General features: G+C 52.3%; 1 protein-coding gene across 1 annotated transcript; it reads right to left on the minus strand.

The window, feature by feature from the left end:
• Positions 1-10058: 10058 nt before the first annotated feature.
• Positions 10059-11609, minus strand: MIND_01304000 (uncharacterized protein; the record flags this gene model as incomplete). Its single annotated transcript, XM_037369500.1, has 3 exons — positions 10059-10727; positions 10779-11266; positions 11321-11609. 3 exons carry the CDS (start codon positions 11607-11609, stop codon positions 10059-10061), a joined length of 1446 nt encoding a protein of 481 aa, XP_037213998.1.
• Positions 11610-18819: the final 7210 nt, after the last annotated feature.

The raw sequence follows: 18819 nt of genomic DNA on the forward strand, positions 1-18819 counted from the left end.
GCAAAAGATTCTTCATTTTACAGATAGAGGCAGATATAAAACAATGAGATGATCCAGAGTCGATAAGAGTCCTCAAGCGGGAGTTGAATCCCGCCGCTATGCGTTGTACGACGGAAAGAGTTGGGGTTGAACCAGACTCTATTCCTGACAGGATCGAGTCCGGGACCCCCGGAGACGGGACGAGAGCGGAAACGTGAAGATCGAGAAAGAGGAAAGAGCGGACGCGTTGAGACGTACCTCCGGTAGCAACCTGGAGTCAACGCGGCTCGGTTCGGCTGCAAGAGGGACCGAGTCGCTGACTATTTTTTTGACTCAGTGTTGTCGACCGGAGTGGCGACCGCCGGAGACGCAGCCACCGGAGTGATGGTAGTGGCGCGTGCGTCCAACATAGCCTTCTTCTTTCGACATTTGTTGGCCATATGCCCAGACTTGCCACAGAAGAGGCAAAGCTTGTTCTTGATTCTGAACTCGCGTATTTCTGGCTTCAACTTCCCATCAGGACCAAGAAGGGAAGCATGCGCTTTGGCTGTCTTCATCTTGTCGTTATTGTTGGAAGACGACGAGGAAGCCTGTTGCTGAGAGCTGTTGGAGCCCTTGTTGCCAGAATTGAATTACCACCGGAGACGTTTCCGTTTCCGGAGTTGTTGCCAGAGGAGCCAGAAGAGCCAGACGATTTTTTCGAAGAGGAGTCCTTTTTAGAACCCCCAGACCCAGAATTTGAGCCACCGGAATGGCCACCGGAATGGCCAGAGCCCGAACCAGAACCAGATCCACCACCATGAGAATCTCTTAACTCCCGCTCCCTCTGCTTCTCCGCTTCACGCTTCCAATACTTGCCGTCGATGAGACGGGCAGTTTGCTTGACTCCGTCATGAAGTCGACGGAGACGGTATGCCAGCGTTCCGGGGGCGTTTCCGTGGGGTGCAGTTCTCCGTGGGGCAGTCTCCGGAGTGCCTTGGTGCGACAGCACAAGTCACAGGTCGCAACATACCGGCCGATATGGCGAGACATCTGAGGCCACCAGTAGTTCCGGGAGACCAACTCCAGGGTCTTGAAACGACCTGCGTGTCCGGCGACTCGGGTGTCATGGCAGAGCTCGATGATGCGTCTCCGGAGGTCCTTGTCTTTTGGTACGACGATCTTTCCTCGGAAATGGAGAAGACCGCCGGAGACGGCCCATTCGTCAGAACGTGAGGAGGGGGGCCTCGAGCTTGACCTTGAACCTTAAGAAGTTGCCGGGCCGCTAGTGCGACGGGCTCCTCCAGGTCAGGCTCACCGGAGAGGGCATCACGGATGTCACGGAGGAGTTCGGAGCCGGGACCGGAAACGGAAACGCCCTCGAGTGCGCGGACGTGGAAGAGTTCAGGCCGCAGAAGGACGACGCCGGAGTTGTCGGAATCGACTCCGTGGTCGGGTCTCCGGGAGAGGGCGTCAGGCCGACCCATATCGCGGCCAGGCTTGTGGTGCAGCGTGAAGTCGAACCGGGAGAGGTACAGAGACCACCGGGCCTGTCTCCGGTTGAGGTGTTGCGTCTTCCTGAAGTACTCCAAATTCTTATGGTCAGTCCAAATCTCGACAGGTGCGCGGCGCCCTCGAGGAAGTGTCTATACTCCTCGAGTGCGCGGATGATCGCGAGCATCTCCTTGTCGTGGATTTCGTGAGTTGCGCTGGACATCATTTAAGCTTTTGGAATAGAATGCTACAGGGTGCCACTTCCCGTCCGGGGCGGATTGTGAAAGAACCGCCCCGTCGCATAATCAGAGCTGTCCGCCTCGAGTCGGAAAGGCCGTGTGTCGTCCGGAATCGCCAGGACCGGTTCCGAGGTGACCGCGTCCTTGATCGCTTGGAACGCGGAGGCCTCCCGTCGCCCCAAGTCCATTGCTGGTCCTTCTTGGTGAGCACGAAAAGAGGGCGCGCAAGGGTCGAGAAGTCCCGAATGAACCTGCGGTAGAAGTTAGCGAACCCGAGGAACTGCTGAATGTCCTTCTTGTTTTCCGGAGTCGGCCAAGCGGAGACGCCTGCGACCTTGACGGGGTCCATTTCGACGTGGTTGTGGGAGATGATGACTCCGAGGTACTCGATTGACGATTTTTCAAAGTCGCACTTCTCCGCTCGGAGGTACAACTTGTGCTCTCGGAGTCGCCGCAAGACCTCCTGAACAATCTGCCGGTGTTTCCGGAGGTCGGAATGGGCGATCAAGATGTCGTCAAGGTAGATCATGACATCTCCGGAGAGGATGAGGTCCTGAAAAATGTCATTCATCATCGTTTGGAACGTCGCGGGAGAGTTTGTCAGGCCGAAATACATCACCAAGGGCTCGAACAGGCCTCGGTTAGTCCGGAAAGCCGCTTTCCACTCGTCACCTTCCTTGATCCGGACGTTGTTGAAGCCCCAACGGACGCCGAGTTTGGTGAAGTAACGAGCGCCTTTGAGCCGGTTGATGAGGTCGTTGATCAGCGGAAGGGGGTACCGGTTTTTGACAGTCATCGCGTTGAGAGCACGGTAGTCCTGGACGAAGTGGAGTCCGCCGTCCTTCTTCTTGACGAAGAAGACCGGAGACGCCATCGGAGACTTGGAGGGGCGAATCCGGCCCGTCGAAAGCCCTTCCTCGATGAACGCGTCGAGCTCGCATTGCTCGAGGGGCGAGATGGGGTACACCTTGCAGTTGGTGGGCTTAGCGTCGGGGGACGAGTTCAATGGCGTGGTCCCAGGCTCTCCGCCCCGGTAGCGTGTTGAAGGACTCCTTGTTGAAGACGTCCTGGAACTCCTTAGCCCAGTCCGGGATCTCGGAGGGCGGAGGGGCGGAGTTCCTGGCGAAGGCTTCGGCCAGGCGTTGCGAGACAGTACTGCCAGCGCGTATCTCCTCCGAGGGGCGGAACGAGGTGTAGAAGATGCGGTCACCATCTTCAAGCTGACCATCGTCATCGTCGTCGTCGGAGTCCGGCGTCAGATCAGGCAGGCCGGAGTCGTCATCGGAGACGGAATCGTCTCCGTCATCAGACCCAGAAAGGTCCATGGCGCAGACCGAGGGGAACGGGCCGGAGCGGAGACGCTTCTGAAGCGACCGGAGTCGCCGCAACTCGGTCCGTTCGACTCGCTCTTCCTCACGGCAGGTCGAGCAATTCGGGGGCACCGTGTCATCTTGACCTCCTTGGTTTCCCAATTGATCTCTGGGTTATGTTTCCGCAACCAGGAATACCCCAGGATGAGGTCTTGCTTGCCAAGATGGGTGACGGCCAGCTGAACTCGTTCGGCATGGCCCTTGTAGCGCAGGACCAAGTCCGCGATCTGTTTGATGGAGCCAGCGTCATTGGGGGTGCCATCGACATTGAAAACCGGAATCGGCTGATCGAGGGTGCGGACCGGAATGCCATTCCGAGCAACATAGTTCGTGTCAATGAAGTCGGAGGTGGCACCACAGTCGACAAGCCCAGAGAGTGAGAGCTTCAGCGCTGGTGGTGGACTCGAGCTCTAACGGGAGGTGGAGGGAGTTCGCCCCAGGGGCAGCGGCAATGGTGTACTGCTTGGGCAGTTTCTTTTCCCAGGCAGTGAGGCGGCGGAGGACGATGACCGGAGTCGCGGGCGGAGTTGGAGACGGAGTCGAGGCGGGGGCAGGAGAGGGTGTGTCTTTCGTTTCGGGCTCATTGTAGGGCAAGGAACTGCATTCATCATACAAAGAGGCAAAACGATTTATAGACGCGAACGAGGGCACACCAGTCACTCGTCGCGGGGACAAAATCCTCTCCGGCCATCGACTCCGCTGCCGTCTCCGGCAGGGCAGCTGTGTCCGTGTAGCGGGCGATCAACTCCGCTAACATCTCGTCACCGAGTTGTTGGATCACCTCGTCGAGGATGTCCATTGAGCGGACATCGGCGGGGAGGGGGCAATCCCGGGCGAGATGGTTTGGGTCGCCGCACCTGAAGCAGGCGCGACAAGGGGCACCCCGAGCCCTGGTGCGATCCAACTCCATAGGGACGGGAGCTGGAGGCGCCGGAGGGGGGCGCGGGCTGCGGGTGGCACGACCGGAGCCACCGGGCGGAAAGGGGCCGGAGCCGGGATGCGGTTGACCGGAAACGGAGTCCGAATCAAACCACCAGGCGTCTTGGGGGCGGCTGACTTGATCAGCTTGGCCGGACCAGGGCCTCGTATTGACGGAAGGCCCGGGTGCGCCAGCTAAGGTAATCCCGGAGGTCCGGGGGTCGTTCGAGGACGTGATTCCGTTATTGATCAGGGGGTCAAGTCCGTGGCGGAACTTGGTCACCTTGACCAGCGCGTCTTCGAATCCGGCGAGGTCCATCAGGTCCTCGAAGTCGTCGGTGTACTGGTAGACATCCTTTGTACCCATGTGATAGGCGGAAGTCTCCAGCTTGGAGAGAGCGTGATCTTGCTCATTCTCCTCGACGAACCGGAGTCGAAACTTCGGAAACGAACGAGCCCCAGGACGGAAACGGAAACGGGGCTTTGCTTCCGTGGCGCTCCGCCCATTGCTGAGCGGGTCCTTCTGCCATAAACGACATGGCATAGCGGACAGCCTTTTCCTCGCTCGCCTCTCCGTTGACCACGAAGGCCTCAGGGGCAAGGCGGGCGTAGGTGCGGACCCGTGAGAGGAACGCGCGGCTGCGTTTCCGGTCGCCGTTGAAGGTGAACGGGGGGTTTGGTCGCAAGACCAATTTTGAGGCGAGGTTGATGTCGCCAAAAAGGGCTTCGAGTCGCCCTGGACCGGAGTCGGAGTCGGAATCGACGTCTCCGGCGATGGTGTTTGGGGTCCGCCAGCATTATTAGCGGCGGCAGCGGCAGCGGAAGCCTGGTTGGTGAGTAAAGCAAGGGCCTCAGTTAGGCTATCGATTTTCGCCTCGAGTGAGTCCAGCCGGGCGTCTGCGGTAGGAGTGACTCCGGACGGCATGACGGGTGCGGGGACCACAGGAGTAGAGGAGGAGGGGACAAGTGGCAGGGGCGGTGACGAGGGCGGAACGGACTCGTACTCGAGCCTGAGTCAGCGCCGAACCTGGCAATCTTGTCCGGTTGATCCCGTAGAGAGTTTCTTCTGCTGTAAGGGCAACCCCGGAGGCCTGAGATCAAGGTCCTAGCAGGGGAGGATCCAAAGCGTGAACATTGGTAAGCGAATACAAATGAAGCTGACCTAGCAGGGGAGGATCCAAAGAGAAGAAACTCTAAGGGTCCGCCTGCTAGGTAGCTGACTATATACTGCTTGTCCGTAGCTGCCGCTGTCGGGCACAGAAGGCTTGGGCGGCGTCGCAGGCGAGGTCCCAGGGCGACCGTCGGGAGGGCGTTGACGGATCGGTGATTGTGCGGGCGAGATGGAGGGCCGGACCGGAGACGGAACCGGAGTCGGACCGGGAATCGGAGGCGTCTCCGAGGGGCCGAAAGGGAGGTTCCCCTAACAGTAAAGACAAGACTCCAGTGTCAACAGAGATACCAGAACAGTATGCACACCACAGAACTGTATTCTCTAAGGAGTCTTTCGATACACTACCTGACCGAAGGCCATGGGATCATGCAATCGAACTGAAGCCTGGAGCAAAGGCTGTTGATTGCAAGGTCTATCCTCTCTCACCTCTGGAGCAGCAGAAGTTAGATGAATTCCTGGAGGAGAACTTGTCGTCTGGACGTATCTGTGGATCCAAGTCCCCTATGGCATCCTCATTCTTCTTTGTTAAGAAAAAGGATGGAACTTTGCGTCCGGTCCAAGATTATCGGAAACTGAATGAAATGACTATCAAGAACCAATATCCATTACCTTTGATTTCCGAGCTTGTGAACAAGCTTCAAGGTGCACATTACTTCACCAAGCTTGATATTCGCTGGGGATATAACAATGTTCGAATTCAAGAAGGTGACGAGTGGAAGGCTGCATTCCGGACAAATCGGGGCCTATTCGAACCACTTGTTATGTTCTTTGGACTCACAAACTCCCCTGCGACATTTCAAACTATGATGAATGATATTCTACGAGATCTCATCAATGATGGTCATGTTGTTGTATATTTGGATGACATCCTCATTTTCACCGAAACTTTGGAACAGCATCAACAGATTGTCAACCGTGTTCTGACAATTCTGGCTCAATATAAACTGTTTCTCAAGCCGGAGAAATGTCAGTTTGATCAGAAGGAAATTGAATATCTAGGTGTCATTATCTCCCACAACTCAGTGAAGATGGATCCAGTCAAGATTCAAGGAGTCCTTAATTGGCCAGAACCCCATTCAGTTAAACAAGTTCAGGCATTTCTAGGTTTTACCAATTTCTATCGGCGTTTTATCAGAGGATACAGTGAGATTGCCCGACCACTCACTAAGCTTACTGGAAAGATAGGATGGAGCTGGGGTGATGAACAATGCCAAGCTTTCAATGCACTTAAGTCACGAATTGCAGAAGATGCTGTTCTTGCTCTACCAACAGACAGTGGCAAATTTCGACTTGAGGCGGATGCCTCTGAAGGTGCAGTTGGAGCTGTGCTGAGTCAGCAGCAGGATGGAGTGTGGAGACCAGTTGGCTTTATGTCTCATAGTCTCAATGAGACTGAACGCAACTATGAGATATATGATAAGGAGATGCTGGCTATTATGTCTGCACTGGATGATTACCGACCAATATTGATGGGAGCAAGCGAAACATTCGAGATCTTCACTGATCATCAAAACCTCGAATATTTTAAGAAACCTCAGAAACTTAATCGTCGACAAGCACGTTGGGTAACTAAGCTTTCTGAATATGACTTTACTCTCCATCATCGTCCAGGTGCCCTGAACCGGAAGGCTGACCTCCTATCACGAAGAGCTGATCATAATCAGGGAAAGGATGATAATACTGATATTGTCCTTTTAAAGCCAGAGCTCTTCCGATCAACAGAGTTGCAGCTTGAAGGTCTTGATATAGAACTACTGAAAAGGATCAGAGCAGGGAAACAAATTGACTCCTCTATAAAGATTGCACTAGAGAAGTCATTACCAGGCTGGAATTATGAGGATGGACTTATTCTCTATTATGGCAAGGTATATGTCCCCCGTGATGATAATTTGAGAGAAGAAATTATCGAGCAGCATCATGATGGTCCAATAGTAGGTCATCCTGGAGAGTATCGAACTCAGGAGTTAATTGAACGAAACTTCTGGTGGCCAAGACTAGGCAATAATGTCAAGGCATATATTCGAACCTGTGAAACCTGTCAGAGAACCCGCCCACGACGACGTACACATGGTCTATTGAATCCTCATAGTATACCAGAGAGTCCATGGCAGACAATTTCCATGGATATGATTGGACCACTCCCAGATAGCAATGGCTATAATGCTATTCAGGTATGGGTCGATGTCTTCACAAAGCGGATCCATGTTGAGCCAACAACAACTCGGCTAAATAGCGAAGGTGTAGCTAAACTGACAAGAGACCGAGTAATCCGATATCATGGCATACCACGGAAAATTATCTCCGACCGAGATACTCGGTATTTGTCTGGTTTTATGACCGAGTTGAACAAACTACTTGGTACTCAGATGAACCCAAGCACTGCCTTCAGACCACAAACTGATGGACAAACGGAACGTATGAACCAGGAGATTGAGCATTATCTCCGAATCTATGTAAACTTTCATCAGTCTGATTGGTCTGACTGGCTTGCACTTGCTGAGTTTACCTACAATGACAAGGTCAATGCCTCTACCAAGTTCTCACCATTCTATCTTGATCATGGATACCACCCTTGGAAAGGAATGGAGACTCATGTGGAGTCTCGGAACGACAGTGCCCAGGAATTTGCTGAAAAGATGAAGGCCGTTAGAGAGGATGCTAGCTCAGCTATGAGAAAGGCTAAAGAGCGAATGAAGAAGTATTATGATAAGAAAACGGCAGCCCGCGCCAGATTTTAAGATTGGTCAGAAGGTATGGCTGGAAGCTAGTGAGCAGTTGGATCAATGAAGGCCTTCAGCAAAGATGTCTGACAAGCGACTTGGTCCTTATGAGATTTTGGACAAGGTAGGAGCAGCATCATACCAGTTAAAGGTACCAGGACTTGACTATCGATATCCTGTGTACAATGAAGAGCTGCTCTCCCCATATCATGAACCACCACCTCACCGTCGAGAAGAACGCCCTGCCCCTATGATTGTGCAGGATCAACCAGAATATGAGGTGGAGAAAATCCTCAAGTCACGGAAGAGAGGCAGAGGTTGGCAATATCTTGTGAAATGGAAAGGCTATCCGCATAGTGAGAATACCTGGGAGCCTCAGCGAAATCTTACCAATGCTGAGGAGTATATCACAGAATTCCTTGAGGAACAGAACTCCGACCAGCACCCGACCACTGGCACAAGACACCATAGGCAACCATAGTCTGCTTATGTCTGCAAGACTTACCACACATACAGAAGAAGAGCAGTTTGATCACCAGGAATTGGGTCAAAGACGCTCTCATATGACTGTTTTCTGGTTTCCTTTTCTGATTTATATAGGATTGTGGCTTGCTACCACTCTTGGTTCAATGAGGACATTGATCATAAGAGGGGGGTAATGTTACACTTTCTAGGCTGATCACTGATGACAGTGGCACATTTGATCCCATCATCAATTTCTGATGATATCATCAACCTCTACCACATCACACCAACCAACCCCAAACGAAGGCTAGCACAGCCTTACCATATTGGGTTAGATGATATCATCCATCAATCCATCAATGACTCAGACTGAGTCATATCAATCCGAGTCAGAGTGAGTCATGACGTGAGTCAGGGTGAGTCGGTATGAGTCAGAGTGAGTCAGTATTAGTCAGCCTGGAATTAGTATATAAGTAGGACACTGGTGGCCTTCTGCCCCCAGCGCTTTTATTCTCTTTTCCCTCCTACCTCTTGGGAAATAGTCATCCGGTTGTATCATACCTATCAATACAACTTGATCTCATCATCAACCACTACGAAGTTAGATCATTTGATCATTCATTAAGTTGGCCCATCATCTGATCCGGCTTTGTTTGTGACACTCTAGCTAATATATTGAATATCTCCAAATCTATTTCTATTACGCCCAGGTATCTGAGTCCACGACTCGGATAACTAAATGCTCTCATGAATTTCGTTTAAAAAAAAGTGTACCAAAAATTATCCTTTCATTCAGTGTTAAATAGGGCTAAAATGACATGAATCATTAGGGTAAAGATCATTTGCAACTGACTAAGCTTTCAGCATGAGTTAGGTCCAAGTTAATAGCATATTATAATGAATTTCCTTTTTTTTAGCAAAAGTGTAACGGACATTGTTCACAAAAGCTTGAGGGAAGCAGGTGTCGTCAGCGCAGCGGGGAAATAAGTGTCGAGTACTTGTGGAGCTTAACTTGTAAATGGTGTAGCGGAGTCCTTCAAGTTGCCAGTCGTAGCAGTGGCGGTGTGACATGCAGCGGGGGGTGTCATCACGCTGCAGCGGCAGTGTAGCGGGTGTAGCGGGGTTTTACCCCATCCCCTCACGTGCCACTTCCCGTGACGACGCGGGTAAACACATCGACAACGCAGGCTTGGAGTGGACTTGCGAGCTCAGCCAAAAGAGAACAGTGGTATACACCAGACTTTAGTAGCAGCAACTCATTTCGATCGAGTGACCTCGGGGTGCCCACCGCCGGAGATCGTTTTCCCAGTGTTTTATGTTGTCATATGGGCCCCACGCGCTTCCATCTGCGCCATGCTGCTGAGATGCATCACGATTCACATGGGTTCACAGGCATCGATGGATGGCCCGCCGGCAACGGGCCGATGGCATCATTGAGCAGTTCTGAGTTGTTCGTGCTCAGTCTGCTCCAAGTTCTCCAGCTATCTGGGATAAGCTGATCAATATCTCTGGCAGTGTGCAAGTCCGGTCCTCAGCAACCGGCTTCGGCCCGGGTCCGAGTCCGGCGCCGAAGGCAACCGGTTCCGGCCCGGCGACTTGAACATCGCACGGTTTGACTCGGACATTCGAACGCAGCTGTCCAACAGTTTCTAGGAAACATAACGGGATTCTCTCTTCTTTCAAGCTATACGAATCCGATCAACACAACCTACAAGACCAGCATTCACCCCTCAAACCTCTCCAGCATCTCGTCCGGAAGCACGCTCTCCATGCTCTCCCGCTCATACACCTGCACCCGCCCTGCGCGACACACGAGCGTCAGCCGGCCCCGGGCGCCGCCGGCCCGCACCAGCGCCGCGATCTCTTTCAACGCGCCGACGAGCATCAGCAGACTCGGCTGCAGGTCCTGCTCCACCTGCGCCAGCTCCCCCGCGCCGAGCCGGCGCTTGATAACCCTGCCAAATTGCCCGCGGTGGTGCACGCCGAGGAAATGGTGCGGCGTCTGCGTGAGAAAGATTTGGGGGAAGTCCTCCGCCCAGTTGATCTCCTGTGCGCGGAAGGCCGAGCGGGTGGTGAGCTCGACGAGCGCGGCCTGCGGGATGTGTGTGCCGCCCTCGATGACGGTGATCCCGTGGTCCTGCACGAACGGCTCGGGCGACGCCGTGGCGCGCGTCGACGTGGGCGAGACACCGAAATCATGCTCTACATCGGTTGCTGCCGGCCCGGGCGCCGACTGGGCGATAGTGGTGGTGGCCAGCTGGGCGGCCAGATCCTCCAATTGCGAGCTGGTCTCATCCGCCCTGGAGCGCGCGCCGGCCGAGCTTCGGTGGATGGGTGCAGGGATGTAGGCATCGACTTCGAACCGCACGACGATTTTCAGCCCGTTGAGATTCTGTACTAATGGGTAAGGAATACTACTTTCGTGGAAATGAACCGCCCTCACGTAGCTGACGATCCGATGATGCCAGGAGCTCTGCGGTGCGCCACGCGGCGCGGTCGTCGACGCCGTCTCGAAGTTGAAGCCAAACGTAAACCCGCTCATCGCCGTGTAATCACGCTTCTCCCAGCGCTCGAAGAGCACCGTGCGTCCGCCGGGGGCAAGCTGCATGTTGATCCGCCAGTCCTTCCTTTGCCTGTCGTCTCCCGGGTCGCGGTCATCTGGCGGCTGGACGTTGACGTTGATCCACCGGAGCAGCTTGCGCAAGTTCGTGCGGTCGGTGACGAAGTCGATTTGCTCGCCCGCCCAGTCAAACGGCATCTCGGGTGCGTGCGCAGTGCGGCACTGGATAGCATGCGTCTTATCGACTGTCGCGATGAGCGCAACAAGCGTCTTCCCGGCCGGCGCGGAGAGGGCGTCCTGGTCCCAGATGACGCCCGTGTCGGGCTCGACCTGGAGAGGCAGTGCTGGCTCGGCCCAAGCCCGCGGAGTCCCTATAACCCAGCATTAGTGGGGAAGAGAGTAGTGGGAGTCAACAGAGTTGGCACCTGGGACGACGATTGTCGGCGTGTCGGCCCCCGTCCAGTTGCACGAGCCCAGCTGCTTGACATCCGCGATAACGACCGCGGCGTTTCCTGCGTGGGCTCGGGGGACGGGGAGCGTTCCGACCGGCGTCGGGCGGAGACCGGCCATGATATCGCGGTCGGCGGGAAGGGCGACGGGTGGAGTGCTTTCTGCATTGGTTGATTGTTCAACGCTTTGCGATGGCTGCCATCGGACGCTGCCTCTGCCAGTGCCTCGTCCCCGTCCCCGTCCACGAATACCGCCACGGACCATCGTATCGCCTTAAGATTGTGAGGGAGGGAAGAGAAGGAGGTACCGTGCACACCAGCGCCAGATGTACCCTCGAAAATAGACGCGAGGCACGTCTACAGAGAAGCTGTTGGTGGGAAATCCTGTGGCGGAGATGAACGCGCAGTGCTGCAATAGGCTCACAGAATCAGAGTCAGTCGTGCAAGGGGGGTTCAAGTCTCGAATCATGGATATAGATAGGGTCGGAAAGTTTTTTTCCGACCCCTGGGGGACCCCCCCCTCCCCCCCTCCTGCCATATCGGGTAATATGTTCCGACGATTCGCATCATGTGACCACTGATGCGATCAAAAAGTGGGATAAAAAATTCAATCTTTGTGAAACTGTTTTTTTGCAAATTTTTTATATATGTGTATGTGTATATGTGTATGTATGTATGTACCTGGAACCTTCAAACACACATGGCAGGCCATATCAACTCTTCAACATGTTCACCTCTTATCAATCACCTGTCCATGGACCTATAACAGAGTAGGCTATCCAAGCTCATGGGCCTGAAAGTACATAGATATAAGTATGAGGGTTCTGAACCATAGAAATTGGAGTGTATATACTATATTTTCAGTGTCTTTACACCTATATAAGGCCCAAATCTTTCATATACAAAAAGTTTTTTTTACCCCCCTGGGACCCCCCCCCTCCCCCCTACCCCATGTGCCTGATAAGGATCTTGAACCCCCCTTGCAGTCGTGATTCCGTAATTCCTCTGGGTTCTGGAACTTAGTCTCGGACACCCAGACGTTCCTACGCATTTGTGTCCTTACCAGACGGTGTTCTCGCTGCGAAGGCGGATTGAGGTCGGGGACGGCGGGCCGGGAGAGTACTCGGAGACATACCGCCTTCCTCCTTCGTTCGTTCGCACGGACTCGGACACCCGCCACTGGCACTCTTGATTCATACCCGCCCCCGAGCCCCCAGGCCCGCGCTCGTCGCTCGGCCCTGCCAGCAACACGTGCCTTTCAAAAGGGCTCGAGCTCCTCGGCCCAGTGGCGTCTTCTCCCGCCGAGGGACGCCTTTTCGCTCCGGCCCCAGCGCTGCGGCGATTGCGCGTCTGTGATAATCTTGAAGTGCGACCCGCCACGTGTCACTCTGCCGCGAGGATGGCGCCGACTACGCCAATGTTAACCGCTGGTCGCGCAGGATGGCGAACGACAGGTGCATATGCCGTCGTGTCTCTGGAGGTGCGAGCGGCAGAGCTGGTCACACTGTAAAACTGTATCTTTCAGTATAGCTGAAAATGATGCTTTTTGTTGTACTTTCAGGCAGTACTGGAATTGGCACCGAAAACAATACTATTAGTTTATCTGACATCTGTACCAAAAATAGTGCTTTCAGCAACAGTTTTAGCAGCTGCTGAAAACACAGTCTTCAGTATATGCTTGAAGTGATGCTAAAAGCACTCCTTTCAGCTCAGTTTATATCTCATCTGAAATTTGTCCTACTGGGGACACTGATTTCCGTGCCAAAATAAATGATTTTAGCACAAATTATAGTTTCAGCTGAAAACAAGCATTTTAGGATGCAACTGAAACTTGTACCAATAATTTCCAATATCAGAACCCTATGGGGGACTTGATGTTCTGATGCATGGACTTCAGTCCAATGTTCAGTTGCATACTTGAAACCTTGTTTTCAGCTTGAAGGGAAATTTACACTGAAATCAGTGAGTTCAGCATGAGAATCAGCATCACCAAAAGGACTAATTTCAGAAGAGACAAAAATTGAGCTGAAAATAGTGCATTCAGCATTACTTTCACTATATACTCAAAGCTGTCTTTTAGGTAGCCAGTAAAACTGTTGCTGAAATCACTGCTTTCAGTGCAAATTTTGGACAAACTGATAATATTTTTTTCAGTTCCAATTTCAGGACTATCTGAAACCACAATAAAAAGCATCATTTTCAGTTACACTGAAAGATACCATTTTACAGTGTGGGTGGGAGAAAGACGTCGACGTGATCTTATGTACGTCGACGTGATCTTATGATCAGGCTCAATGTGACTCGCTCCGAGTGATCAATCATGCGATCCTGCCCTGCTGGGGCCGGCCGCGGCGCACTTCTGCTCCTTTCTGCAGGATGTCTGGTGGGTGTGGATGCGACAGCGCGGGTGTAGCTTTGTTCTTGTGGATGTAAAGCTCCTGAGAGCGGGTAGGGGCAAGGGGGGTTCAAGATCCTTATCAGGCACATGGGGTAGGGGGGAGGGGGGGGTCCCCTGGGGGGGGTCCCCTGGGGGGTAAAAGAACTTTTTGTATATAAAAGATTTGGGCCTTATATGGGTGCAAAGATACTGGAAATATAGTATATACACTCTAATTTCTATCACAACTCTCATACTTATATCTATATACTTTCAGGCCCATGAGCTTGGATAGCCCACTCTGTCATAGGTCCATCGTCAGGTAATTGATGAGAGGTGAACATGTTAAAGAGGTGATATGGCCTGCCATGTGTGGTTGAAGGTTCCAGGTACATATATTCAGTGATGTTCGTAAGGCCTTAATTTGGGGCTCCAAAATCGATTAAGCCTTAAGTAAGCCTTAAGCCCTTAAATAAGCCATAGGGCTTAAGGACTTAATTGCCTAAAAAGGAAATTTTTCATACAGTCCTCTGTGCAGCTACAGATAATAATTCACTACAATTAGGCTGATATCATGCTCTCCCCTACCCATATATCAGCTGGAATCACTGATCGCAGCTCTACCCTTCTGTATATCAGTTGTAGTATATGTTGAGGCCACTAAGCTGGCCTATATATTAAGTTATGCATTAACATTTTGTGAAAAAACTCTGGAATAAACTGCTTTGCCCCTTGTATATTAAGCTTTATGAGTAAGATAAGGCATTTTAGTTGTCTAAAAATAGGTTGTGTGATGTGACATGTGACATTAAGCCCTTAAGGCTTCTGAGGTGCACCAATTAAGCCTTAATGTAAGCCCTTATATAAGGGCTTATGACTTAAGGCCTTAAGCCTTATGAACATCACTGACATATATACATACACATATACACATACACATATATAAAACTTTTGCAAAAAAAAGTTTCACAAAGATTGAATTTTTTTTTATCCCATTGTTTGATTGCATCAGGGCTTATGACTTAAGGCCTTAAGCCTTATGAACATCACTGACATATATACATACACATATACACATACACATATATAAAACTTTTGCAAAAAAAAGTTTCACAAAGATTGAATTTTTTTTATCCCATTGTTTGATTGCATCAGGCGTCACATGACGCAAATCGTGGGAACATATTACCTGATATGGCAGGAGGGGGGGAGGGGGTCCCCCAAGGGTCGGAAAAAAACTTTCCGACCCTATATCCATGATTCGAGACTTGAACCCCCCTTGGGTAGGGGGTCAACGTACTCCCTGGAGGGTACAGCTCACCCCTGCTTGCCTCTTGAGTTGGGCGGTACTCAGATTTGGGACCTTATGCCCTTAATAATAATAATAATAATAATAATAATACCATCGGCCCGTCGCCGGGCGGGCCATCCATCGATGCCTGTGAACCCACGTGAATCACACTGCATCTCAGCATGGCGCAGATGGAAGCGCGCGGGGCCCATATGCAATTGCGAAGAAGAAGGCTCTATCTGGTGGTACCTCGAGGTCACTCGATCGAAACGAGTTGCTGCTATAGTCGTCTGTGTCTGTCCTCTTTTGGTGCCGCGAGCTTGCAAGTCCACCCCATTGACACTGTCTTTATCCACGTCGTCATAACAGGCGGACAGTGTTGGCTATCATGCGGCAGCATCATGCAGATTGAAGTGCGGGCCGCGGCCCATGTATGAACGGCCAGCGGCCTCGCCCGGGCCTTTCCTGCGCTACCAATCCCAAGGAATACCCAAGACCACTCGATCTAAACGAGCCGCTGCTATTCATGGACCCAACCGATGAGTTTTTTTCTGGATTTCAATCTTTTGGCCCCTGTGCCGAGAACATGAACTTGCAGCCGCTCTTCCTGTCAGGTGTCTGGTACAGTGGCATGTTTTTCGTCAAGCCAGACAGTGGCGTTCGGCCGATGCTGAACATGTTCGGCGACAGGCGCTGCCGCTGGTAGACTCGGAATTGGAGAAGCGTCCCAGCGGACGCGGCGGCGGCGCTCCTCCCCAAAATGTGGCCTGGCCGATCACGAGAGCTCAGCAACGGAATAGGCGCTGAATTTAATGCACCGGAACTTGCGAGGGATATCGATGGTGTTCAAGGGCTCTTCTGGCTGGAGAAGCTACTCAAAAATAACTGCCTGTACGCTTTGTGGCCGAAAAACATAATGACTCGCCATCAATGCCGGGCCCGGCGCCGTCCGGCACCTGGACCCTCAATCCGTGGGTCCACATCCTACCTCTTAGCAGCATGGCGCAGATGGAAGCGCGCGGGGTCCATATTCATGATATGTGCAATTCGCGACCCCGAGGTTACTCGATCGAAACGAGTTGCTGCTATCGTCAAGGACAATTGATTGCATATGATTGATTTTTCGGCGGTCCGCGAACCTTCCTCCTTGTCGCGCGGCGAAGCCCACCTACCAATTCCACATATCTCTTCATATTAGAATGAACGGCCCGCTGAGCCGCGCATTCTAAGATGAAGAGATGAGCTTAAAAGCCCTATGCTGCAATAAACAATACAATAAAACTGCTATAAAGCTAATAATTCTGAGACATAAGACCTATGCTGCAAATATAACACCTTCGCTGCAATATCTGCAATAATTACCACTTAATATGCCAAAGATATCATGACTTGTGATAAGATCACCTGTTTGCCTAATAAGGCAATTATTGCCAGCACCAAAAACGCGTATTTTTTGCACAAGACAGCTAAGTTGCTAAAAAAGGAAAATATTGCTACCTCCTTATCCCAGAGTCAAAAATTCAGATTGCTTCATTAGATGTATTAAGTAGACAAAATTCAGGTAGTACTAGCAGCAAGACAACACCAAAACTAGCAGGCAAAGCAAAAACATGACGACCATTTACTCACGCTGGCCCGGCGGGCCCTTCCCTTTCCGGCCTATGACAAATCCTCGCTGACTGATGGCTTTGTTCACGTGGTTCTTGCCGAAAGCAGGGCGGGGGCGAGGGCGTGGCACAGACTGAGTGGGTGGAGTGGTCTTCTTCATCTGCTTCTTCAAGCGGGCCAAAGCCTTACCCCCATCATTGGTGGGCTGCTTATTCTCCTTATCGTGGCGTGACTTCTTCCGCGCGCGCTTCCTCCCTCGTCATTGTCGTCAACTCGTTTCCGCTTCTTACTCCCACCACTCCCCTTGTCCTTCTCTCCTGCCCGCGTCCGTGATGCAGTTCTCTTCTTCTTCTGATGAACCGAGGCCTTGGCGGCTTGACGCGCAGCTGTCGCGCGCGACAGCGCCGTGAGCATCTTCCGCTTGCGTTCGGTTGGCGTCGAGGTCGCATCATCATCACTCTCCTTGTCCGACTCCGGGTCCTTCTCCCCACCAGAACCCTCTGACTCCGAGTCCTCCACGACCTTGCGCTTCTTGGATTTCGATGCACGTGTCGTTCCGACATCACTACGTGTCTTGCGTCCTTTTGCAACAGGGAGGTTGCCGCTCTTCTGCAGATCCTTCAACCGCCGCAGCTCCGACACCAGCTCCTCAGCTGTCAGCCGTTGCCATCGGCAACTCTTGTCCTTCAATGCCGCATATATAGCCCGAGTGTCTGTGTTGTTTTGCAGAGACAAGCGCTTGAATGGTGTGTCCTCGGGCCAACGCAGTGTGACGCTGTGGAGCGCGACGATCTTCTCGGGGAAGCTCTCGAAGTTCATCCTAACCAGCTTGCCAACAATATCCTCTGAGGTGAGTATCAGTATAACGGTCTCACTTGTTCATGATCACCATACCTAAGCTGCTCTGGATCATCGCCGCCGCCTCTACTCTCATCTCCGGGACACTCGGAGCATGTATCGTTCCTAGCGCAATAGTTTAATATATTAAGAAAAAAAAAGGAGCCAAAAGACGAACGTTTTACGCTACTGCCCACAACTCGAGGAGGGAGGAGATCTGAGGACCATCTTTCTTGAAGATCTCGAGGAAAAAGCGAAGGGCGCCGCCGGATTCGATGGTAACGGGAATGATGGAGTCGTTGATATGCCCGCGTGAAAAGAACGCGGCCCCAATCATGCCGGTGCGCTGCTCAAGGCTGATAAACTAGACAGAGTTGGTAAGCACACACTCTAAACGCGACGCGCATGTACGAACCTCCTCCGCAAACCACTGGAGGGTGTCAGCTGCATCCATCGTCGCCGACTTGTTGTCGGCACGGACACCCGCTTTTTTTGTCTCGCGTTGTGTTTTAATTGCAGAGATAGTTTCGTCGACATCCTCCTTGGAGATCTCGTCGAGCAGCGCCGGATTCTCCGCAATCATTGCGTGAACATCTTTGAGTTTATATTTCTGGCCGACAGGCAAATCTGCGTGTATTGTTAGTCATTTGAGTGCGCGTTATAGGATAGAATACTACCTTCGTTAAGCTCAGCCATTATAAGCTTGATTTTGGCATTGTGCGAGTTAACGGCTCGTTGTTTTTTGACCCGTCGTGAAGCATTGGTAATCCGTCGTAGGACTTCGGCTTGTGCAAGTCCGTATTCTTGAGCAAGCTGAGGGACTGCGTCGCGCACTGGCTTCAGCAGGTTGTTGATTGCGTCAGCAAGGCTTTGCTTTTGCTGTGCCTTCATTGCCTTGCGCGAATGCGTGGAAGCACGATGATTTGCAGCCTTCTTCACATATCGGCGAGGACGGGAAGGTATGATAGGCCGGTTGGGGTTGCGACTAGCGTGCGTCGACGTGACTTCAGCCACAAGGGATTCATCCACCCAGCTAGGGTCCCCGTCGTCGACAAGGGTGCTGGACAATGCCGGGGGGTCTTCGGGAGGCGGAGAAGTAGACATTGGATTGCGAGCGCAGCGTGTAGACGATAGAGAGCAAGAGTAAGCTGTGAAGCGAATCAGGGTCTTGTCCAGGCTTGCGCGTAAGTGTTTCAGTCGCCTCCATTTCAGGGATCTGCCATTTGTGACCCGTTGTGCCGATAGTCGAATGTGCTAATGTGAAGGCGCATGGGTGACGGAACAGTGGACGGGACATGGCTGTGAGCGTTGTGTGTGTTGATGTGAAGAGTAATAGAAAATCTGGCATGATTACTTGGTAAA

Source organism: Mycena indigotica (genome assembly GCF_014461135.1).
Source record: "Mycena indigotica strain 171206Taipei chromosome Unknown Mind.scaff0014, whole genome shotgun sequence".
Lineage (NCBI taxonomy): Eukaryota > Fungi > Basidiomycota > Agaricomycetes > Agaricales > Mycenaceae > Mycena > Mycena indigotica.